The following is a 26,036-nucleotide window of genomic DNA, read 5'->3' as shown; positions in this document are numbered from 1 at the left end:
TAGCTAGCAAGACAGCACAAACAGATCTGGGTCTCAAGCTACTTCTGCTACAGGGCAGGCTTCAACCAGGTCCTCTTATTCACCACACCTGGTTTCACCCAGGTCCTCTTCGCCACGCCTGGTTCCACTACTATACACCCGGTCCATGTTAGACCTGGTCCACGAAACATCTGTTTCACTTTACACACAAAGCACTTTACATACGTTATTTATTTATTTTCCTGTCGTTCTTGTCTTTTTGTCTTTCTATCCTTTCTTTTTTTTGTCACCAAGTACCTCAAAGGTCCAGCTGAGAAGTACTAGTTGTTTGTTTTCTGAGTGTTGTTTTGTTTGTTTGTTTTCCAACCAATCAATTTTGCAGATATAAAAGAGAACAATACATTTACAAGTGTACATTTTTCTTTCCCTTCTCCTGATTTCTAGCTCCAAAAAGTCCTCCTGTCCGGCGTGCGGTGCAGTATTCCTACTGGATACCTCTGAAGAGACACATGGCAAAGACCATGGCAAACAGCTGTGGAGAAGAACAGAGGAGTGACAGAACAGCAGTCAGGACAGAGAACAAGACACAAGTAAGTGTTTAAATGCTGCTAGCCTAAACTGGTCGACTGTTCTGCAGCCAAACGATGATGATGAAACTAAACAAAATAAACCAAACTATCTACATGCAGATGATTAGACAATTCAGCTCTGGCTTGACCTAATAAATCGAATAGATTGCCATATCCATAGTTATGACTTCAGAGATGCCTCCTCAGTAAGTTATCCTATGTAATGTATGGTGTGTAACAGTCCTGCAACACCAATATTCTCCACTAAGTGGGGTATTCGTACTATAAACGGGGAAGTGACCAGCACTTGCTTCAAACAATGTATTCTCCAGTATTTCAGATTCCGTTGCTGTGTACTGTGTGTGGGGGAGATAAGCTACATGGATTTTTCTAAACCGCTTACATTACCAATCACATCAACTGATAAGGAAAAACTTGTTGATTTGGAGGCTACTCACAATGCGTTTATTATAAGAAATCCTACCTCGATGGTGAGCACCACGATGGCCAGCGCTCCAGCCACATAGATGTACAGCTCAAAGTAGTCCACCACCGCTGAGTAGCAGCCCTGAAGACACACAGAGAGGAAATAGTCTCAGTCACAATTCAATATTATGAGTCAATTTGAGAGAGTGCTGAAATGTGTGTGTTTGTATGTGTGTATGTGTGTGTGTGTGTGTGTCTGTATCTGTGTGTGTGTGTGTGTGTGCATGCGTACACTTGCACTTGTGCCTGCATGTGTGTGTGTGTGTGTGTGTGTGTGTGTGTGGCTGAAATCCATGGACAATATAAATAGCATCAGAGCCATAACTGAATGCGTCAGTGAACAATAGACTAGATGAATGGGCTGAGAGACAGACTGAGACAGGGCCCCTGGCCTCATTGGCTTTTAATGAGGCTCTGTCTGTGAATGAGAGAGAGACAGGGAGAGACAGACGCCTTCCGGAGATACTGCATTGTTCCACAGGCCTTAACAACAACAGTTGGAGCCTCTCCTTCCTATCAGTGTTCACTGTAATTACATTTCACTCTCAAGACAGTCATTAAAACAGGCAAGCACACACAGAGATAAATATAGACCCGCACACACAAGCACACAAACGTGTGCATTCCGTTTGTCAATATGGCTAAATCCAATTGTCAATATGGCTAAATACTGTATGTTTCTCCCTACACATACGCACACATGCACGCCCACTTCCCTACCCTCCTCCACGCCCGAACTACCCTACCCTACTCCAATCTACATAGTCAAACACAAGCATGCATAAGTACACACACACACACACACACACACACACACACACACACACACACACTGCCCTACTCTACCCTACTCTACAATACACAGTAAAACATACTTCCTTGACACCCGAACATAGAAAAGCACAAATCAGTCTACCGGTATGAGGACAGTGCCAGTAGAGAAGCAGTCTACATTATATCATCACTCCAACACACACTCTAGCTGATAGGCCAGAGGAGGGTTTCGTCTCCCAGTGTGGAGAGGGGGCAGCGGTAGCCTCGAGGTTAGAGCGCCGAACCAGCAACTGGAAGGTAGTGTCATGACTCTCCCTGGGTGAGGATCGAAGGCCTCACATAAGCTTGGCAAATGGCCGACACCAACAAGAACCTCTGACCCACGGGGGGGGTCTTGACACCTTAACATTGCCATAAATTAGAGCGGAGAATCTATCTCTGGCACTCTAGTATGGTGAAAAGGATGCCTTTGTTTTAGAGACTTTTTCCGCCCAAAAACTTCAACATCCAGCAATGAACATTGGGACAATATATTTCAACAACAACAATGTTGGGAATGATGAGAAATGGAATATGGAAAATGTCAAAACATTGTCTACTACACTGCTCTCATCACCCCACAGGGGATCATCGACACGGCTGATTAGCCGTCCTCAGAAGACCACTTCCAGAACGTGTGAAAGTAAACAGATAACTAAGAAGAAGGACATTGTAACCAGAAAAAGAAGGCCCAATCGACCCCTTCCCCCGAAAGACTTGGTCCAACAGAGATACACGACGAAGACCTCCAACATGTAAATACATGCATTGCTTTTCTTCCCAAACGGGTGGCAGTTCGGGGCAAAGTATTAAGATAACTGTGAGTGTAGGTCCATGTGTATCCAAGTGTTATCTCTCTCTCTGTTTAACTCGCCATCTTTTGTAACAAGTGTCATATTGTGTTAGTCCGGTAGGGAACCATTTTAATTGTATTAAGTTTCTAATCCCTACCTATACCGTTTACGTGTTTGTATCTTGTGTTATCATTTTTAATTAGTTAGTAAGTAAATAATTAAATCAATTTGTGTGGTACAGAATGATCAGTAAGACCTGGGTTCGGTCAGACTTAAAGAGCCTACGACTTTCAGAATGAGACTGATATGAGGTAAATTATTAATATATGATGGTTAAATGATAAGAGATATCTAGATATCTTTAGAGTTAATTTGGGAAACGGTAACTCGTTAAACAACCTTTCCTGTGGTGCCCCAAATTCCTAATGAGTTAATTGTTACGTGATTAAATTAATCTAGTAACAATTAAACAGAGTAGGTAATTATTTGATAAATAATAGTCATCACAATAATGAAAGTCACGTCACGACAGTAGCCAGTTCAAATCCTAGGGTAGGAATGTGGAGGGATGCCAGATATCTCAGGTGCCACCTACAGCTGATGTGCTGTACCTCCTGATGTACTACCTGTTCTGTGGGTACTGCTCTAGGGGCCCTGCTCTGGAGGTCCTGCTCTGCTCTATTTCAGGTCCATTGTCTTTGTTGAATGGGTCAATAAAGATTATTACATGGTCCAAAAGGCTAAAGGGTTCATAGTAGTGTTTTGTAGTAGTCTAGTACCAGTACCAACCTTGTTGTTTCTGAACAGCATGTTCCCCATCAGACACTCCTTCTGGGAGATGTAGGCTGAGTCTCCGGGGTGACTACCCCTCCTGCAGCATGCCGCAGGGACCATCTCATTGGGGTTGATCAGTCTGAACAGGCTCTCCTCAAAGTCCTCCGGGCTGTTCACTCCACAGCAGTCAAACTGGGGAGGAGAGGAGAGGTGGGTAAATTACACTGAGTATACAAAACATTAAGAACACCTGCTCTTTCCATGACATAGACTGGCCAGATGAATCCAGGTGAAAGCTATGATCCCTTATTGATATCACATTTACTCAGTACTTTGTTGAAGCACCTTTGGCAGCGATTACAACCTTGAGTCTTGGGTATGACGCTACAAACTTTGCACACCTGTATTTGGGGAGTTTCTCCCATTCGTCTCTGCAGATCCTCTCAAGCTCTGTCAGGTTGGATGTGGAACATCGCTGCAGAACTATTTTCAGGTCTCTCCAGAGGTGTTGATCGGGTTCAAGACCGGGCTCTAGCTGGGCCACTCAAGGACATTCAGAGACTTGTCCCGAAGCCACTCCTGCGTTGTCTTGGCTCTGTGCTTAGGGTCGTTGAACTGTTGGAAGGTGAACCTTCGCCCCAGTCAGAGATCCTGAGCGCTCTGAAGCAGGTTTTCATCAAGGATCTCTCTGTACTTTGCTCTGTTCATCTTTCCCTCGATCCTGACTAGTCTCCCAGTCCCTGCCACTGAAAAACATCCCCACAGCATGATGCTGCCACCACCATGCTTCACCGTAGGGATGGTGCCAGGTTTCCTCTAGACGTGACACTTCTTGGTTTCATCAGACCAGAGAATATTGTGTCTCATGGTCTGAGAGTCCTTTAGGTGCCTTTTGGCAAAATACTCAGGAGTGGCTTCAGTCAGGCCACTCTACCATAAACGCCTGATTGGTGGAGTGCTGCAGAGATGGTTGTCCTTCAAGAAGGTTCTCCCATATCCACAGAGGAACTCTGGAGCTCTGTCAGAGTAACCATCGGGTTCTTGGTCACTTCCCTGACCAAGGCCCTTCTCCCCCGATTGCTCAGTTTGGCCCAGCAGCCAGCTCTAGGAAGAGTCTTGGTGGTTCCAAACTTCTTCCATTTAAGAATGATGGAGGCCACTGTGTTCTTGTGGACATTCAATGCTGCAGAATTTTTGTAGCACCCTTCCCCAGATCTGTGCCTCGACACACTCTTGTCTCGGAGCTCTACGGACAATTCCTTCGATCTCATGGCTGGGTTTTTGCTCTGACATGCACTGTCAACTGTGGGACCTTATATAGACAGGTGTGTGCCTTTCCAAGTCATGTCCAATCAATTGAATTTACCACAGGTGGACTCCAATCAAGTTGTAGAAACATCTCAAAAATGCTCAATGGAAACAGGATGCACCTGAGCACAATTTCGAGTCTCATAGCACAGGGTCTGAATACTTATTTAAATAAGGTATTTCAGTTTATTTTATTTTATTTTTTTATACATTTGCAAACATTTCTAAAAACCTATTTTCGCTGTCATTATGGGGTATTGTGTGTAGATTAATTAGGATTTTATTTTATTTGATCAATTTTAGAATAAGTCTGTAACGTAACTAAATGTGGAAAAAGTCAAGGGGTCTGAATACTTTCCGAATGCACTGTATGTCCTGGATGGGTGGGAGCACGGTCCCAGTGATGTACTAGGCCGTCTTCACCACCGGCTGGAGGGCCTTGTGGTCGTGCACAGAGCAATTCCCGTACCAGGCCGTGATGCAACTGGTCAGGACGCTCTCGATGGTGCAGCTGCAGTATTTGGAGAGGACCTGGGGTGGCATGCCAAATTTCTTCAGCCGCCTTATGAAGTAGAGATGCTGTTGCGCCCTCTTGACAAGAGTGGTGGTGTTGTTGGTCCATGTCAAGTCTTAAGTGATGTGGACGCCGAGGAACTTAAGACTCCTGGCTCTTTCTACTGCAGTGCCATTGATGTGGATCAGGGCATGTTCCCTCATCTGCTTCCTGAAGTCTACAATCAACTCCTTTGTTTTGTTGACTTTGAGGGAGAGGTTGTTGTCTTGGCACCACAATGCCAGTTCACTTACCTCCTCCCTCTAGGCTGACTTGTCGTTGTTGGTTATCAGGTCTACAACCATGGTATCCTCAGAAAACTTGATGATGAAGTTGTTGTCGTGCAAAGCCACGCAGTCGTGGGTGAACAGGGAGTACAGAGTGCTGAGGACACACCCCTGAAGGGCCCCTGTGTGAAGAGTCAGCGTGGAGGAGGTGTTGTTGCTAATCCTCACAGCCTGTGGTCTGCCCGTCAGGAAGTTCAGGATCAAGTTGCAGAGGGTGGTGTCCAGACCCAGGGCTCTGAGCTTGGTTTCGATCTTGGAGGGAACAATAGTTTAGAATATTGAACTGTAGTCAATGAACAGCATTCTCCCATAGGTCTTTCTCTTGTCCAGATGTGTTAGCGCCGTGTGAATAGCGACGGAAATAGCATCTTCCGTGGATCTGTTGGAGCAGTAGGCAGATTTGAGTGGGTCCAGAGTGCCATCAAATCAAATCAAATGTTAAATCAAATCAATGTTTTTGTCACATGCTTACTTACAAGCCCTTAACCAACAATGCAATTTTAAGAAAGAATACAAAAAATAAAAATAAAAATAAAACATTAAATAAAAAAATAAGAAGAATTAAAAGTAACAAAAAATTAAAGAGTAGCAGTAAAATAATAATAGCGAGGCTATATACAGGGGGTACCGGTACTGAGTCAATGTGCGGGGGCACCGGTTAGTCGAGGTAATTGAGGTAATAGGTACATGTCGGTAGAGTTATTAAAGTGACTATGCCTAGATAATAAACACAGAGTAGCAGCAGCGTAAAATAGTCCGGGTAGCCATTTGATTAGATTTTCAGGGGGTAGAAACTGTTTAGAAGCCGATTGGACCTAGACTTGGCGCTCCGGTACCGCTTGCCGTGCGGTAGCAGAGAGAACAGTCTATGACTAGGGTGGCTGGAGTCTTTGACAATTTGTAGGGCCTTCCTCTGACACTGCCTGGCATAGAGGTCCTGGATGGCAGGAAGCTTGGCCCCAGTGATGTACTGGGCCGTAAGCACTACCCTCTGTAGTGCCTTGCGGTCGGAGGCCGAGCAGTTGCCATATCAGGCAGTGATGCAACCAGTCAGGATGCTCTCGATGGTGCAGCTGAGGACCCATGCCAAATCTTTTCAGTTTCCTTAGGGGGAATAGGTTTTGTCGTGCCCTATTCATGACTGTCTTGGTGTGCTTGGACCATGTTAGTTTGTTGGTGATGTGGACACCAAGGAACTTGAAGCTCTCAACCTGCTCCACTACAGCCCGTCGATGAGAATGGGGGCGTGCTCTGTCCTCTTCTTTTTCCTGTAGTCCACAATCATCTCCTTTGTCTTGATCACATTGAAGGAGAGGTTGTTGGCGTGGCACCACACGGCCATGACTCTAACCTCCTCCCTATAGGCTGTCTCGTTTTTGTCGGTTATCAGGCCTACCACTGTTGTGTCATTGGCAAACTTAATGATTGTGTTGGAATCGTGCCTGGCCATGCAGTCATGAGTGAACAGGGAGTACAGGAGGGGACTGAGCACGCACCCCTGAGGGGCCCCCGTGTTGAGGATCAGTGTGGTGGATGTGTTGTTACCTACCCTTACCACCTGGGGGCGGCCCGTCAGGAAGTCCAGGATCCAGTTGCAGAGGGAGGTGTTTAGTCCCAGGGTCCTTAGCTTAGTGATGAGCTTTGAGGGCACTATGGTGTTGAACGCTTAGCTGTAGTCAATTAATATCCTTCTCACATAGGTGTTCCTTTTGTCCAGGTGTGAAAGGGCAGTGTGGAGCGCAATAGAGATTGCATCATCTGTGGATATGTTGGGGCAGTATGCAAATTGGAGTGGGTCTAGGGTTTCTGGGATAATTGTGTTGATGTGAGCCATGACCAGCCTTTCAAAGCACTTCATGGCTACAGACGTGAGTGCTACGGGTCGGTAGTCATTTGGGCAGGTTACCTTAGTGTTCTTGGGCACAGGGACTATGGTGGTCTGCTTGAAACATGTTGGCATTACAGACTCAGATAGGGAGAGGTTGAAAATGTCAGTGAAGACACTTGCCAGTTGGTCAGCGCATGCTCGGAGTACACGTCCTGGTAATCCGTCTGGCCCTGCGGCCTTGTGAATGTTGACCTGTTTAAAGGTCTTACTCATAATGGCTACGGAGAGCGTGATCACACAGTCGTCCGGAACAACTGATACTCTCATGCATGGTTCAGTGTTACTTGCCTCGAAACGAGCATAGAAGTAATTTAGCTCGTCTGGTAGGCTCGTGTTACTGGGCAGTTCGCGGCTGTGCTTCCCTTTGTAGTCTGTAATAGTTTGCAAGTCGTGCCACATCCGACGAGCGTCGGAGCCGGTGTAGTACGATTTGATCTTAGTCCTGTATTGACGCTTTGCCTGTTTGATGGTTCGTCGGAGGGCATAGCAGGATTTCTTATAAGCTTCTGTGTTAGAGTCCCGCTCCTTGAAAGCGCCAGCTCTACCCTTTAGCTCAGTGCGGATGTTGCCTGTAATCCATGGCTTCTGGTTGGTGTATGTACGTACAGTTACTGTGGGGACGATGTCGTCAATGCACTTATTGATGAAGCCAGTGACTGATCTGGTGTACTCCTCAATGCCATCGGAAGAATCCCGGAACATATTCCAGTCTGTGCTAGCAAAAACAGTCCTGTAGCTTAGCATCTGCTTCATCTGACCACTTTTTTTATTGACCGAGTCACTGATGCTTCCTGCTTTAGTTTTTGCTTGTAAGCAGGAATCAGGAGGATAGAATTATGGTCAGATTTGCCAAATGGAGGGCGAGGGAGAGCTTTGTACGCTTCTCTGTGTGTGGAGTAAAGTTGGTCTAGAGTTTTTTTCCCTCTGGTTGCACATTTAACATGCTGGAAGAAATGAGGTAAAACGGATTTAAGTTTCCCTGCATTAAAGTCCCCGGCCACTAGGAGCGCCGCCTCTGGATGAGCGTTTTCCTGTTTGCTTATGGCCGTATACAGTTAATTGAGAGCGGTCTTAGTGCCAGAATCGGTTTGTGGTGGTAAATAGATAGCTACGAAGAATATAGATGAAAACTCTCTTGGTAGATAGTGTGGTCTACAGCTTATCATGAGATACTCTACCTCAGGCTAGCAAAACCTTGAGACTTCCTTAGATATCGTGCACCAGCTGTTGTTTACCAATATACATAGACCGCCATCCCTTGTCTTACCAGAGGCTGCTGTTCTATCCTGCCGATACAGTGTATAACCTGCCAGCTGTATGTTATTCATGTTGTCGTTCAGCCACGACTCGGTGAAACATAAGATATTACAGTTTTTTATGTCCCGTTGGTAGGATATACGTGCTTCTAGTTCTACCACTTTATTATCAAGCGATTGTACGTTGGCCAATAGTATCGATGGCAAAGTCATGACCAGCCTCTCGAAGCACTTCATGATGAGCTGGGTGAGTGTGACGTGGCGATAGTCATTTGGGCATGTCACCTTGTTTTTCTTGGGCACTGGGACTGATGGTCCCCTTGAAGCAAGTGGGGACTACAGCCTGGGACTGGGACAGGTTGAAGATGTCCAAGAAGATGTCTGCTAAGTAGATTATTGTATTTTGTATATGTCTACCAACAGCAAGTATCAGGGTTGGGGTCAATTCCATTTCAAGTCAGTCAATTCTGTTAGTGAACTGATTGGAATTTACTTGAATTTAGTATATTGAAATGGAATTAACCCTCAATCTTAGCAAATACAGTATATTAGCCTTACAGTGTTCATGATAGCGTTCCACGTTCCAGTGAAGACATCAGTGTTGTTGTAGCCCTGGTAGTGCCTCTTCAGCTCCTTAGTGAAGTACTCTCTGGTCAGCTATACAGGAACATGGAGAATGTTAGTATTAGTTCTGTATGGTCAGAGGTTTTACTGTATCACCATCACACTACAGTGGATGGACATAGGATCCATAAGGACAGAATCTATTCACATGCTCCCGGAATATGAAGGCCAGGATGGCTGCAGCTAGTTCCGCCAGGAAGATGACCAGGATGAGCATGAAGAACTGCAGGGACACAGGAGAGAGAGAGGGAGGGAGAGAGAGGGAGCGGGGGTGGACAAGAAATGTAGTGAGAGGAGAGAGATAAAGGGAGAGAGAGAGTAACAGAGAGTGAGTGTCAGCAAAAGTGAATGCGAGTCACAAAAAAATCGGAATCTTCACCTCAACATTAACTATGCATGAGGCCTGGTGCACGGAAGGCAAATGATTGGCAGCATGAAATATACTCTCTGTTTTATTATGTCTTATTTATTTTCCATCTATCTCAGGCCAGCATGACTCTCTCTCTCTCTCTCTCTCTCTCTCTCTCTCTCTCTCTCTCTCTCTCTCTCTCTCTCTCTCTCTCTCTCTCTCTCTCTCTCTCTCTCTCTCTCTCTCTCTCTCTCTCTCTCTCTCTCTCTCTCTCTCTCTCTCTCTCTCTCTCTCTCTCTCTCTCTCTCTCTCTCTCTCTCTCTCTCTCTCTCTCTCTCTCTCTCTCTCTCTCTCTCTCAGAGCAGCAGACACTTGTTCTCCCTGATGGCTCCACAGCAGCCCAGGAATGTTTATAACCCTCTTATAACACTGTTATAACACTCTGACCTAATGTACTATCCGAATGACTCTAGAATATAACACAGTGTAGGTCTACTTACAAACATCAGCAGACACTTGTTCTCCCGGATGGCTCCACAGCAGCCCAGGAAGCCCAGTAGGAAAAGCATTCCCCCCATGACCAGGATGATGTAGACTCCTGTGAAGAGCAGAGGGTTGGCTGCTACGATCTCCCTGAAGCCTGTAGGGTCCACTAGCACCCACACCCCCACACCCAGGAGGAAGGAGCCTCCCAGCTGGGAGAGAGAGAGAGGGGGGAAGAGGGAGAGAGAGAGGGTTAAGTTTAGTTTATCTGCACATAATAATTACAATTAATGGAAGATAGAGAACACGTGCAGGTGAGGTAGGAAACCTAACAGGGGCTTATGAAAACCTCACAAAAGAGGGAGGGAGGGAGGGAGGGAGGGAGAGAGTTAAATCACTGTCACAACCTCTACTTTTTGTATACAGTACTGAAATCTTTGCACATGACTCCTCCATATTGGCTCCATGTCTATCTTATCAGCTATAAAAGTGTACATTTACATGATGACTGTATGCCAGAGTGTCACTGGCTCTGTAGTAGATCCTGAGGAAGTCTGTGGGAGGAGGAACTTGAGTCAGCACTGAGCTCAGACTAGAGTAGTAAGTGAGAGGTTTATCTGAGAAAGCAACATAAAAGTAGAAACCTTCCCAGCGCTCCCTCTAAATGGTGTCTCTGGCTCTGGTCTAGTCTCCCTATCTTTGCAACTGTTCACCCAAGAGATCACTTTCAGCTCTTTCATATTACCGATCTGTTACGTTTGTATACCCCTTGCAGGGGAGTAACATGTCAAATGTTGTGTGTTCCTTACGTGGTAGTTTGGCAAAGTAACTGAATGTTGAAGGCTTCAATGAAAAGTCATAGCAAGCCAAGAGCAGTCTCTGGGAGATATTCCCACCTCTGAGAGGAGTCGCTGGTGTAGAGTTGGCTGCTTCCTCAGCCATTCTTCCAAATTTCCATCAGCCCTGAATGCCCTGCCCACCTCTCTGCCATAGAAACCTCTCCACTTTCTTTGCCAGCTGCTTGACAAACAGGGATCTCTGTGGTCTGTAAATATGGAGACGGAGACTCCTAGCATCGTTCACCCACTTCCACAAAAGAAAGTCCCCACCAATAAAGAAAACGGTTTATTACCGTGTGGAAATGTCTGTGGCTTTCTGACCTGCTAAGACAAACAGAGAGTGAGGGAATGCATTTAAAGTAGTACTACCGACACATGGAAGTGGGTTTGGGGAAGCCAGGCAAGGGTAAAATAAGTGACCAGGATGGGGTATAACCACTGAGTAAAGGGGTTAAATCAACACTTACGATTCTGCTCTTTCATTAAATGTTTCATAAACTGTAGGGGGTGGGGAGAGGGATGGTGGAGAGGGAGAGATATAGGGAAGAGTAGAGATAAAGAAAGGGACGATTAAAAAATATATACAGTGCCTTCGGAGAAAGTACGCATGTCAAACTATGAAAGTAAAAGATTTTAGATAGTAGATCATACAAATAAAATGTGTTTTTTCATTTGTAACATTGTGTGTTGATTTCAGAGGTGGCACCACAGGTCCCAGAGGGGTGGGGTGGAAATTGTTTTCCTGGGGCCCAGAGCTTTTCCTGATCTGGTAGGCTAACCTAACCATGGAAAACTATGGGTATGAAATAGTAATAAATCAGCTGTAAAAAATTGTTTTATATGGGCTATGATGGGACCAGAATTATTCTAATCAGGTCATATGTTGTTTTTTTTTACTCCTGGAAAAACTCCTGGCACTAGGGAGGATTAAATCATGAAAAAACAGTCAAACAAATCAGTCTAAACAACATTACTTTGTCCCTCTTTTCAACGCTTTTGTGTCTATATTTTTTATTAAACTGAATCAAAAGTGCTGGGGCAAATGCTAGCTCGCCACATGTACTGCTGTGCTGATCTCTGCAATGTGAAAATGATGGAAATCGCCACAAATTGAGAAACATAACCTACATGTATGATTTATATGTATCGCTGTCAACTCCCCGGTGAATTATACCCACGTTTTCAGTTGTAATTGGCTTTTTACACATAGCCTAATGATTTGCATGATATTGCTAAAAATTAAGCATGGTTTGTTGTAATGTTGTAAGTTAGCCCTACTGTACTTTTATATTTGTATTAGAGGGGTAATCATTCATTTTTTGTAAGCTAACGTTACTTGATGAAGCTTTAGCTAGCAGTAACTCTGTGCTTTTGTCTTGAAGCTAAAACATAATGAGTGTAAAGACGGGAAAACCCTTTAATTGTCTGCATATGTTTGTGAATTGTTGCGTTATTCAAGAGTGTAATATGGTTTTGTTGCAATAATTAAGAGTTTAATATGGTAGATGCATGAAGAATTGCTTGCTTAATGTTAGCTGGTAGCTAGCTAATGTTAGTTGAACAGTTTGTAATGCTTAGCCTCCTGGCTACTGTGACATTTACGGTACTTTTGAGCTATGAAGCAAGAACGGCAACCGAACCCTCTCTTGGCACTTGACATTCCCTACGCTAATGTAGAATTGCAAAGTGTACGTACATATTATGTAAATTGACATTTAATCCTGATAAATCTATTCAGTGAGAATAAGCCTATCTGTAGTCTTTATGCCACAGCAGGGGGTGGGTTAAGGCATATACAGTGCCTTCAGAAAGTATTCACATCCCTTGCCTTTTTCCACATTTTGCTGTGTTACAGCCTGAATTTAAAATATTGTCACACAATATCCCATAATTTACAAATGAATTCAAAATGAAAAGCTGAAATGTCTTGAGTCAATAAGTATTCAACCCCTTTGTTATGGCAAGCCTAAATAAGTTCAGGAGTAAAAATGTGCTGAACAAGTCACATAATAAGTTGCATGGACTCACTCCGTGTGCAATAATAGTGTTTAACATGATTTTGTAATGAGTACCTCATCTCTGTACCCCACACATACAATTATCTGTAAGGTTCCTCAGTTGAGCAGTGAATTTCAAAGACAGATTCAACCACAAAGACCAGGTAGGATTTCCAATGTCTTGCAAAGAAGGGCACCTATTGGTAGATGGGTAAAAATAAAAAAGCAGACATTGAATATCCCTTTGAACATGGTGAAGTTTTTAATTACACTTTGGATGGAGTATCAATAAACCCAGTCACTACAGAGATACAGTCATCCTTTCTAACAAAGTTGCCAGAGAGGAAGGAAACCGCTCAAGGATTTCACCATGAGGCCAATGGTAACTTTAAAACTGTTCCAGAGTTTAATTGCTGGGATAGCAGAAAACTAAGGATTGATCAACAACATTGTAGTTACTCCACAATACTAACCTAATTGAGTGAAAAGAAGGAAGCCTGTACAGAATAAAAATATTCTAAATCATGCATCCTGCAACAAGACACTAAAGTAATGTTTGGGGCAAATCCAATACAACACATTTCTAAGTACTGTGATGGAAATGTTAATGTTTGTGCCTTTCTAATAACTAATTTCTGTGTTCTATTCATGTGCTGTTCTAATAACCAATGTCTGTGTTCATGCAAGTGACTGATTGAACGAATCCTTACTTATCAGTATCTGCAATTTGGCAGTACGCCCAGACCTTGTTTTGAGAACGAAAGATATCTCAGTTTCAAGGTCTCAGCTTAGAGAGAAGAAGCCTCGTGAGGTGTTGGTCTGTCACATGTTATGAACCAGTATTGGTCGGTCACATGAATGAAACAAAACGCTAATGATGAATGTATTATGCTAAATCATGCAAATATAACTTGTCTGTTTATAGCCGTATATAAGACAACTGCTGGGACTTCCCCAGCAGAGCTCCTGGTCGACATGTGTACATATGGTGCATTGAGTTGGGTGGAACCTCTCCAGCACGCTGACAAAAAACAATGATTCATTTAAGATTTACTTTGAGTGTCCCTAGTGGTAATTTCCACGACATGGTGTAGAATTTCCACAACAGTACCACTCTCCATATTTTCAAGCATAGTGGTGGCTGCATCATGTATTGGTATGCGTGTCATCGTTAAGGACTGGGGAATTTTTCAGGATAATAAAGAAACGGAATGGAGCTAAGCACAGGAAAAATCCTAGAGGAAAACCTGGTTCAGTCTGCTTTCCACCAGAAACTGAAAGATGAATTCACCTTTCAGCAGGTCAATAACCTAAAACACAAGGACAAATCTACACTGGAGTTGCTTACCAAGAAGACAGTGAATGTTCCATAGTTGCCGAGTTACAATTTTGACTTAAATCTGGTTGGAGATCTATGGCAAGACTTGAAAATGGTTGTCTAGCAATGATCAACAATCAATTTGACAGAGCTTGAAGAATTTTGAAAATTATCATGGGCAAATATTATTCAATTCAGGTGTGCAAAGCACTTAGGGACGTACCCAGAAAGACTCACAGCTGTAATTGCTGCCAAAGGTGATTTTAACACCTATTAACTCATTGGTGTGAAGACTTATGTAAATGAGATGTTTCTGTTTTTCATTTTCAATAATTTTGCTAAAATGTCTAAAAACATGTTTTCACTTTGTCATTATGGGGTATTGTGTGTAGATGGGTAAGAAAAAACATATATTTAATCAATTTTAAATTCAGGTTGTAACACAACAAAATGTGAAATAAATCAAGGGGTATAAATACTTTCTCAAGGCAATGTAAGGTATTTCAGTGGGGGGCTTCAGCTAACTGCCTTTGCCCCCTTTCCTCTACCTCTCAAAGTGAATCCACCCTTCCCTCCATTCCTCCCCCCTGAGCATTCTTCTCTCCATCCTCTCTCTTTCACTAAACCCTATCTGCAGCACCAGTGGGTGACTCTTTAGTGATTAGGAAAAGGGGGATACGGAGGAAAGGAGAGGAGGGGGTAGAGATATGAGCTTCACACACTCATCCTCACACCATCCCCTTCCTCCTGGGAAAAAACCTGAGCTTCTTTCAATAAATGTCACATAAAAAATCTGTCAAAGGCTCAAAGGCAGAGGTTAGAGCTATAGAGGCAACCATTTTGGATGCACTGAAGGATAGATTGAGAGTGTTGTCTCATGGGAGGGTGGAATTGTCTGAGAGTATAAACAAAGGAATGGACATGGTAACAATCACTGGTTGCTACTGAGCAGTTATTGAACCCTCCCCACTAAATTTAATTATATGACCCTCCTCACCACTACTCCCAAACCCCCAGTTATTGGCTCCCTCTGGAGTTACCTTTGATTGTCTGATCAAAACTAATCAACCAAAATGTCAATTGCAAGCTGCATACCCAGTGGAACTGTAAATATTGATTTTAATAGAATAAACAATGCCTCCCTCTATCTTATTAAATACATGTGAGACCACGGGAGAGAGAGGAGGGAAGGGTGTTCAATAAAAGCAGTAACCTGAAATGGAAAGATTACTGTTAGATACAGTAGCTACCATAGGAGGATATATAGGACGTACATGAGTATATACAGTGTACTGTATATAGGAGGACACTGGTAGAGCATGGCGCTTGTAACGCCAGGGTAGTGGGTTCGATCCCCGGGACCACCCATACGTAAAAATTTATGCACACATGACTGTAAGTCGCTTTGGATAAAAGCGTCTGCTAAATGGCATATTATTATTATTATTATTATTATTATTATTAGCTTATAATATAGGGTGTAAGGAGAATACTTACGAAGATGAGAAAATTGAAGACAAACATTAGGTATTTGATGCAGCTGAGACAGTCTCTGTCCATGGCTGTCCCTCTCGCTGAAGCCTCCCCCAGCCCCTGAGAGAGAGAAAACACACAGAGACAGGTTAGTTAATGAGTTCTGCCAATGCTCACACGCATAGAGGTATACAGACCAGTCATTCAAACTGATTCTGTTCTGCCAAGAGATCACACAAAGTTAATCAATTCTACCAAATGCTTGCAAGCAGGCACACACACAGGCATAGACACATACAGACACGCACGCACACACACACACACAAACGTGCACGCACACACACACACACACACACACAGAGACAGAGCAGTCATTTAAACTGATTTTGTTCTGCCAAGAAAACAAACAGCACAAAACCCAGCGCCCACTTTCTAATGAGTTCTGCCTGTCAAATGTATGGACACAAAGTGAGTAGCTAGCATACACGCCTGTCATTTCAGCCAATACAATCGCAACAGAAAAACACCCAAATCATCCCCACAGGCATTCTGCACCAGCAACACTTTCTGAACCATCCCAGAAACCAGAAACCTACAGTATAGTTTGGGACAACAACATTTCCGCAGTGTCAGAACCACACAACATGACATGTCACACAACCCGGTGAGCCCCCAAATTGTGACTGAAAACGTATTTCTCCCTGACTGTCTAGCTTTTATTTTGGTGATTGTTAGTTGATCTTATTTAATAAGATATAGGTCCATTACCTTTTCTCCATACTTTATATCTGGTTTTAGCCGTTTAAGTTTACACTGAAATATTCTGACATTGCTCGTTCTGATATTTCTTAATTTCTTAATTTTTATTTGAGGGATTTGTGTGTATTGTTTTGTATTGTTAGGTATACTGCACTGTTGGAGTTACAAACATAAGCATTTTGCTGCACCTGCGATAATATCTGCAAAATATGTGTATGTGACCAATAAAAGTTGATTTGATTTGATTATATTGTTTTTACTGTTTGGACGTAGACTCTGAACGTCACAGTAGAGGGGATCAGACATTCACGCCCAAACACAGTTGAGGCTTCAAGCATTTCCCCGGATAGCTTAAAACCATCAAGCCCTGGATTGGATTGTGTGTTCTTTCACAAAAGCTCTCAACCTATAACCTATGTACTTATTATGGACACAGTACGCTTTACATTAGTTATCTTGTTGTTATTAGTTGTTGTTATTAGTCCCATCCTTCAGCTCCATTCAACACATCCCATCTATCTCTTAACACCATCCATATTGGATTTCTATTTGCCATATATTTTTCAACTGTACTGTGATGTTTTACAAAGGTTCTGAACCTTTCTATTCTCATTGTTTCTACAGATCGTAAATTGAAAATATTTTTTTTGGCTAAAAGTATTATCATATTATTGATCGATTGACTATGACTTTTCAGATCACCCAGTAGTGCTATCTGCAGTGTTAGCTCCAGGTAAATATTGCAATCCTTTAGCCATTCCTGGACCTGTGTCCAAAAACAAGCTACAAATGGACAGTACCAAAACAAATGATCTAATGATTCTGTCTCTCCGCAGCAAAATCTGCAGAGCTGGGAAGATTGTATTCCCCATATAAATAACATTCTATTGGTAGCAAGAATTTTATATAATAATTTCAATTGAAAAATTCTAAGTTTTGAATCCGGCGTCATTTTGCGAATCAATTCATAAACACTATGCCATGGAATCGGTACGTCAAAAATCTCTTCCCAACTATTTTGCAATCTATATGGGACGGCTGTCAATCCTTTGGTCCTTAAATGAAACTGGTATGCTTTTTTATTTATCACAATTTTCTTTAACCAATGATATTCTTTAATGCAGGGCCGACAGACAAGTTCCTTACTTTTACCCCCTTCCACTTTCCTTTTCCATTTTTGCGGTAATCCTGCAATTATTTGGTTGTAATTTTGGGTAGAGCAGACATTTCCATATGTTTTTGTTGGCTGCATGTGCGACCTAACTCCACCAGTCATACCGATAATATCATTTACGAAGATTATACCTTTTTTAAACATTTTATAAAAATAGAAATGTTAATCAATTAGTATATTTAAGTTTAACCACATTATTTGTTGCATTATTTGTTCTGTCGTTTCTGGAGGATTAAATTGAAATTGCAATCAACTTTCTATGGCTTGTTTTAGAAATAGTGATATTTGGGAAATTATTTCCTTTTCAAATAATTTAAAGTGAGAGTTTGTAATCTGAATAAAGGTAAAAATGCCATTCTTGAACATTGGGTGAGACAATCTTACTAATTTGCTAGAGAACCAGTTCGGATTTAAGTATAACTTTTGTATGAATAACGCTTTTAGTGATAGGTCTAATGCTTTAATATTGAATAATTTCTGTCCTCCAAATTCATATTCATTATATAAATAGGCCCGTTTAATTTCATCTGGCTTGCCGTTCCAAATAAAATGAAATATTTTTTTCTCATATAATTTAAAAAACTGTTCGCTAGGCGTAGGCAAGACCATTAGCAAATAGGTAAACTGGGATAATACTAAAGAGTTAATCAGGGTGATTTTTGAACAAATTGACAGGTATTTACCTTTCCATGGTAGCAAGATCGTATCAATTTTTGCTAACTTTCTATTGAAATTTATTGGAGTGAGATCAATTATTTCATTTGGGATATGTATTCCGAGTATATCCACATCAACATCCGACCATTTTATAGGTAAACTACATGGTAATGTATAAATTGTATTTTTTAGTGATCCAATACGTAATATAGTACATTTATCATAATTTGGTTGTAATCCAGAGTGGTTAGAAAATGTATCTAGATCCTCTATGAGGCTGTGGACATTTTCCTACTTACAAAGCATGTAGAGGTCTGTATTTTTTTATCATAGGTACACTTCAACTGTGAGAGACGGAATCTAAAACAAAAATCCAGAAAATCACATTGTATGATTTTTAAGTAATTCATTTGCATTTTATTGCATGACATAAGTATTTGATCACCTACCAACCAGTAAGAATTCTGGCTCTCACAGACCTGTTCGTTTTTCTTTAAGAAGCCCTCCTGTTCTCCACTCATTAACTGTATTAACTGCACCTGTTTGAACTCGTTACCTGTATAAAAGACACCTGTCCACACACTCAATCAAACAGACTCCAACCTCTCCACAATGGCCAAGACCAGAGAGCTGTGTAAGGACATCAGGGATAAAATTGTAAACCTGCACAAGGCTGGGATGGGCTACAGGACAATTGGCAAGCAGCTTGGTGAGAAGGCAACAACTGTTGGCGCAATTATTAGAAAATGGAAAAAGTTCAAGATGACGGTCAATCACCCTCGGTATGGGGCTCCATGCAAGATCTCACCTCGTGGGGCATCAATGATCATGAGGAAGGAGAGGGATCAGCCCAGAACTACACGGCAGGACCTGGTCAATGACCTGAAGAGAGCTGGGACCACAGTCTCAAAGGAAACCATTAGTAACACACTATGCCGCCATGCATTAAAATCCTGCAGCGCACGCAAGGTACCCCTGCTCAAGCCAGCGCATGTCCAGGCCCGTCTGAAGTTTGCCAATTACCATCTGGATGATCCAGAGGAGGAATGGGAGAAGGTCATGTGGTCTGATGAGACAAAAATAGAGCTTTTTGGTCTAAACTCCACTCGCCGTGTTTGGAGGAAGAAGAAGGATGAGTACAACCCCAAGAACACCATCCCAACCGTGAAGCATGGAGGTGGAAACATTATTCTTTGGGGATGCTTTTCTGCAAAGGGGACAGGACGACTGCACCGTATTGAGGGGAGGATGGATGGGGCCATGTATCGCGAGATCTTGGCCAACAACCTCCTTCCCTCAGTAAGAGCATTGAAGATGGGTCGTGGCTGGGTCTTCCAGCATGACAATGACCCGAAACACACAGCCAGGGAAACTAAGGAGTGGCTCCGTAAGATGCATCTCAAGGTCCTGGAGTGGCCTAGCCAGTCTCCAGACCTAAACCCAATAGAATATCTTTGGAGGGAGCTGAAAGTCCGTATCTCCCAGCGACAGCCCGAAACCTGAAGGATCTAGAGAAGGTCTGTATGGAGGAGTGGGACAAAATCCCTGCTGCAGTGTGTGCAAACCTGGTCAAGACCTACAGGAAACGTATGATCTCTGTAATTGCAAACAAAGGTTTCTGTACCAAATATTAAGTTCTGCTTTTCTGATGTATCAAATACTTATGTCATGCAATAAAATGCAAATTAATTACTTAAAAATCATACAATGTGATTTTCTGGATTTTTGTTTTAGATTCCGTCTCTCACAGTTGAAGTGTACCTATGATAAAAAGTACAGACCTCTACATGCTTTGTAAGTAGGAAAACCTGCAAAATCAGCAGTGTATCAAATACTTGTTCTCCCCACTGTATATATAAACCCCAGTCGTACTTTATCAAATGCCTTTTTGAAGTCTGCTATGAATAGTAGGCCTGGTTTCCCAGATTTTTCATAGTGTTCTATTGTTTCCAGTACTTGCCTTATATTATCTCCAATGTATCGCCCATGTAAAAAACCTGTCTGATTAGAATGAATAATGTCCGACAATACCTTTTTAATTCTATGCGCTATACATTTTGCTAGAATTTTTGCATCACAACACTGAAGTGTAAGGGGCCTCCAATTTTTTTTAATGTACTTTATGATCTTTATATTTTCCACTTGTATCCTGTTTCAGTAATAATGAAATCAGACCTCCTTCTTGAGTGTCTGATAATCTACCATTTACATAGGAGTGGTTAAAACATGCTAATAACGGTCCTCTGAGTCTATCAAAAAAGGTCTGGTATACCTCGACTGGTATGCCATCCAACCCTGGAGATTTCCCGGACTTAAAGTCTTTAATTGCATCCAGAAGTTCCTCCTCTGTAATTTCACCTTCACATGAGTCTTTCTGTATGGCTGTTAATTTTACATTATCAATAGAAAAAAATCTCTACAATTTGCTTCAGTTAGAGGAGATGAAGGCGACTGAAACAAAAACATATGCTTAAAGTACTTTGTTTCCTCCTTCAAAATATCATTTGGTGAATCATGGGTGACTCCGTCATTTGTAACCAGTTTCAAGAAATTATTTTTGGTAGCATTCCGATGTTGAAGATTTCCCCATATTGCATCCAGTTTGCTTTATTTTAATAATATATTACACTTGATCTTTCTTGAATAAGTTTCTAAATTTCTTTTTGTTTTTCCTCTAATTTATTCTGAGCCTCTATGTTACAGTTTTTATTGCTATCAATCTGTTCTGTTAGACCTTCTATTTCCTTTGTTAGTGTGGACTCTTTTGACCTAAGTTGCTTTTGTTTTCGAGATGAGTACTGAATTGCATGGCCTCTAAAGGCACATTTAAAAGTGTCCCATACAATAAGGGGATTTGCTGTACCTATGTTATGTCGGAAAAAATCAGTTATAAATTCCTCTGTCCTAGTTAAAAACAAGTTATCATCCAATAGGCTTTGATAAAATTTCCAATATCCTCGCCCACGTGGAAATTCAGTAAGAGTAATGTATATGGCAATTATATGATGGTCCGACCGCATTCTGTCCCCTATCAACACTTTTTAAACTTTTGGTGCCAACGAGAATGACATAAGAAAGAAGTCAAGACGACTAGCTTGATTAAGTCTCCGCCATGTATATCTCACTAGATCAGGATATTTAAGCCTCCATATATCTACTAGTTCTAGTGTATCCATGACATTGTCACGCACGTCGCACGTCGGGTACAGAGGACCAAGGCGCAGCGTGGAACAAGATCCCACAACCACTGTGGGAAAACAGCCTGTCTAAATATGGTTCCCAATCAGAGACAACCAGCAACAGCTGACACTCGTTGCCTCTGATTGATAACCACTCTGGCCAATATAGAAATACAACAACTAGAAAACACAAAGGAAACTCACACCCTGGCTCAACATACACGTGTCCCCAGAGCCAGGGCGTGACAGTACCCCCCCCTAAAGGCGCGGACTCCGACCGCGCCAACCAAATACCACAGGGGAGGGACCGGGTGGGCACTCCGCCTTGGCGGCGGATCCGGCTCCGGGCATGATCCCCACTCCCTCTCTAACCCCCCAAAGTACTCCTGGTCCGGTCTGGCCCTGCTGACCGGAGCTGAACTGAACACTGGTGGAGCGGATTGCTCTAGCTCCAGCGTGGAGCAGCTGACCGGTGCCGGACCAGGCACCGGTGGAACAGGCACGGGCTGTGCCAGACTGACGACGCACACCACTGGCTTGGTGCGGGGAGCAGGAACGGGCCGAGCCGGGCTGACGGCCGCACCACTGACTTGGTGCGGGGAGCAGGAACGGGCCGAGCCGGGCTGACGGCACCACTGACTTGGTGCGGGAGCAGGAACGGGCCGAGCCGGGCTGACGGCGCACCACTGACTTGGTGCGGGGAGCAGGAACGGGCCGAGCCGGGCTGACGGGCGCACCACTGACTTGGTGCGGGGAGCAGGAACGGGCCGAGCCGGGCTGACGGGCGCACCACTGACTTGGTGCGGGGAGCAGGAACGGGCCGAGCCGGGCTGACCGAGCGCACCACTGACTTGGTGCGGGGAGCAGGAAACGGGCCGAGCCGGGCTGACGGGCGCACCACTGACTTGGTGCGGGGGAGCAGGAACGGGCCGAGCCGGGCTGACGAGCGCACCACTGACTTGGTGCGGGGAGCAGGAACGGGCCGAGCCGGGCTGACGGAAGCGCACCACTGACTTGGTGCGGGGAGCAGAAACGGGCCGAGCCGGGCTAACGAGCGCACCACTGACTTGGTGCGGGGAGCAGGAAACGGGCCGAGCCGGGCTGACGACGCGCACCATTGGCTTGGTGCGGAGAGCAGGAACAGGCCGGACCGGGCTGGCGACGCGCACCACAGGCTCGTTCGAGGGACAGGAACAAGCCGGACCTTACTGGGGACACACACCACTAGCCCCTACGCGGGGATCGGGAACGGGCCGGACCGGACTGGTAACACACCCCCAGTACCTCTCGCCGTGCCTCTACACTTTCCTTCCCCTTTAATACCAGTGGCCCCCGTAATCTGGCGGCCTCCTCTGCCAACCCGCTGGACCGCTCTATCGCGGCCTCCTGCTGCCCGTTGTCCACGGCGTGAGCCCCCCCCTAAAAAATTTCTGGGCAGCTCTCCTCTTGGACCAGGCCTCCATGTCTCTAGCCAGACACTCACTCCACTGCTTCAAAGTCCAACCTCTCTGCTCTTCACTTGGCTTGGCCGAGTCGAGACTCTTACTCCACTGCTCCAAAGTCCATCCTCTCTCCTCTTCACGCTGCTTGGTCCAGGTATGGTGGGATCTTCTGTCACGCACGTCGGGTACAGAGGACCAAGGCGCAGCGTGGAAGGTGAACATATTTTATTAATTTGAATGATAACACAAACAAAAACAACAAACGATAACGTGATGTCCAAAGGTGCAAAACACAAACCTATACAGGAACAAGATCCCACAACCACTGTGGGAAAACAGCCTGTCTAAATATGGTTCCCAATCAGAGACAACCAGCAACAGCTGACATTCGTTGCCTCTGATTGAGAACCACTCTGGCCAACATAGAAATACAACAACTAGAATACACAAAGGAAACTCACACCCTGGCTCAACATACAAGTGTCCCCAGAGCCAGGGCGTGACAGACATTCACGATTTCCTTAAGAGCATGAGGGTGATTGTTTGTAGTGTGATTTCCTTTATGGTCCATTGAGCTATTTATAACGGTATTATAATCTCCCACCATAATAATAGAGTCTTGAATTGCTTGCAGAGTTGATAATTTATTATATATATTGTCAAAGAAGTGTGGATCATCATTATTTGGTCCGTAAAGGTTAATGAGCCATATCTGTTTATGGTCCAATAACATATTTAAAATAATCCATCTACCTTGCGTATCTGTTTGGACAATTTGCACATTCAGATCGAAATTACTGTTAATTAATATCATCACCCCTTTTGAGTTTCTTTGCCCATGGGAGAAGTATATTTCGCCCCCCTGTCAAGGGCTGATGTGGATGTGGTGTTGGAGTCAGGCGCAGGACACAGAAGCTTAGTCCAACAGACTTTACTTGTCAAACACGACAATACAAAATAACGGGCCTCAACAAAACGGAGGCGAGCGATTACGCATACTGTGCGTCAATACACAAATACAAGAGATCACGCAAATCAGTGCATAAATACACGAGAGAAAACTCACATCACCAACGGACAGGCGGACAACAACACACAACTACAAACAAAACCAAAGGAAACTTATAGGTGACATAATCAATACGTGATATGGAACAGGTGCACTAATCAGACAAAACCAAACAAACATAGATAACATCAAACGGTAGCAGCTAGTACTCCGGGGACGACGAACGCCGAAGCCTGCCCGAACAAGGAGGAGGAGCAGCCTCGGCGGAATTCGTGACACCCCCCCATTATTTTTCCACGCAACTTCATCTAGAATTGTTGAATGAGTTTCCTGTAAACAATAGATATTTTCATGATGTTATTTACCATCATTATCAATTAATATGCGTAATAATGTTGGCAGTTCATGCGTAGGATTTTAACCTATTGCCCTGGTCTTAACCACTGACTCAGAGTTCCTGAGAGAGATGGAGATAGCCTAGAGGAGTTTTCACAGCAGATCAGGCTAGAGGAAAAGGCAGTTAGAAGATTAGGAGTCTGAAGCTAGAAAGGAAGACAGGGAAAATGGAAGCCATTTAAACTTTTTTTAACAGATTGGCAGTGTCTGTGAGGAGTTGTCTGGTTGCCCAAACCAGGTCTATTCATAACTCCTACACTCCCTAAAGGTAGATTTACTTATAGCCGTCTCGGAAGAGTTAAGTACCGTCGCTTGTATGTGAAATAAATGTAGCTCCCGACTAACAGTTCTTGTGCTGATGTTGCTACCAGAGGCAGTTTGGAACTCGGTAGTGAGTGTTGCAACCGAGGACAGACCATTTTTACGCACTACGCGCTTCAGCACTCAGCGGTCCCGTTCTGTGAGCTTGTGTGACCTACCACTTTGTGGCTGAGCAGTTGTTGCTCCTAGACGTTTCCACTTCACAATAACAGTGCTTACAGTTGACCGCGGCAGGTCTAGCAGGGCCGAAATTTGACGAACTGACTTGTTGGAAAGATGGCATCCTATGACGGTGCCATGTTGAAAGTCACTGAGCTCTTCAGTAAGGCCATTCTACTGACAATGTTTGTCTATGGAGATTGCATGGCTGTGTGCTCGATTTGATACATCTGTCAGCAACGGATGTGGCTGAAATAGCCGAATCCACTAATTTGAAGGGGTGTCCACATACTTTTGTATATATAGTGTAGCTATTCTGATGTCCAGAAGCTCTTTTCGGTCATAGGAAACGATGGCGGAAACATTATGTACAAAAAAGTTGGGTTCTCTTTAAAAATAGAACACCCTTGGCTGTATGGTGGTTTCTCCTTGAGAGTGTCACTTTCAGCTCAATTCATGAAGTGACTCTATTTGCCCCCCCCCCATCTCTCCTCTCCACCATCTCCCCATCTCTCCTCCCATCATCCCGCCCTCCTAACCAAGGACAGTAATGAAGTGACTATTCACCCCATCTCCCCCCCTCCCTCCCTCATCTCACCCATCATCTCTCCCCTACCCCCCATTCAGGACAGATGTACCAGCAGGACAAGGACACTGTGTCTGCTCTGAGCCAAATGGCACCCTATTCCCTATTTAGTGCACTACTTTTGACCAGGGCCCAGTCAAAAGTAGTGCACTATATAGGGAATAGGGTGCCATTTGGGAGTTAGCTGTCTGAGCCAAACTCCCCCTCCCTCAACCCCGACCATGAGCCTGCATACCAAATCCTCACCCTCCCTCCTTACCCTCCCTTCCTCACCGCCCCTCCTCAAAGTCCCCTCACCTTCACCCACCCTGCCCCTCACCCACCTTACCCTCCCTCCCTCCCTCCTTAACCCCCCGCCCAAACCATGAACCATGAGGCTGCATACCAAGTCATCATTAACCCATCAGACATTGCTGGGATCATGAGGACGGAACTTGACACTCTTAAATGATCACCTATAATTGACCCCTAGGGACCAGGCTGATTGTCCCCTCTCCACTGTGCAGGGGGAGCAGGTGTGTGTGTGTGTGTGTGTGTGTGTGTGTGTGTGTGTGTGTGCGCGTA

The 26,036-nt window shown here is 44.0% G+C and overlaps 1 protein-coding gene across 2 annotated transcripts in view; it reads right to left on the bottom strand.

Moving 5' to 3' along the window:
- Nucleotides 1-235: 235 nt before the first annotated feature.
- Nucleotides 236-26,036, bottom strand: part of LOC121577100 (tetraspanin-18) — a 111,530-nt gene continuing 85,729 nt past the window's right edge. For both annotated transcript variants that reach the window (XM_041890877.2, XM_041890878.2), the window contains exons 3-9: nt 15,815-15,910; nt 10,181-10,375; nt 9,480-9,554; nt 9,266-9,364; nt 3,431-3,607; nt 1,033-1,116; nt 236-511 (exon numbers count right to left, since the gene is read on the bottom strand). In XM_041890877.2, coding sequence (XP_041746811.1) covers nt 464-511; nt 1,033-1,116; nt 3,431-3,607; nt 9,266-9,364; nt 9,480-9,554; nt 10,181-10,375; nt 15,815-15,910 — 774 coding nt within the window. In that variant the 3' untranslated portion in view covers nt 236-463. The remainder of the gene's footprint in view (nt 512-1,032; nt 1,117-3,430; nt 3,608-9,265; nt 9,365-9,479; nt 9,555-10,180; nt 10,376-15,814; nt 15,911-26,036) is intronic.

The sequence above is a fragment of the Coregonus clupeaformis genome, chromosome 11 (assembly GCF_020615455.1).
Source record: "Coregonus clupeaformis isolate EN_2021a chromosome 11, ASM2061545v1, whole genome shotgun sequence".
NCBI classification, from domain to species: domain Eukaryota; kingdom Metazoa; phylum Chordata; class Actinopteri; order Salmoniformes; family Salmonidae; genus Coregonus; species Coregonus clupeaformis.
The sequence above is the reverse complement of the archived record's forward strand: the minus strand, read 5'-3'. Positions and strand labels throughout refer to the sequence as shown.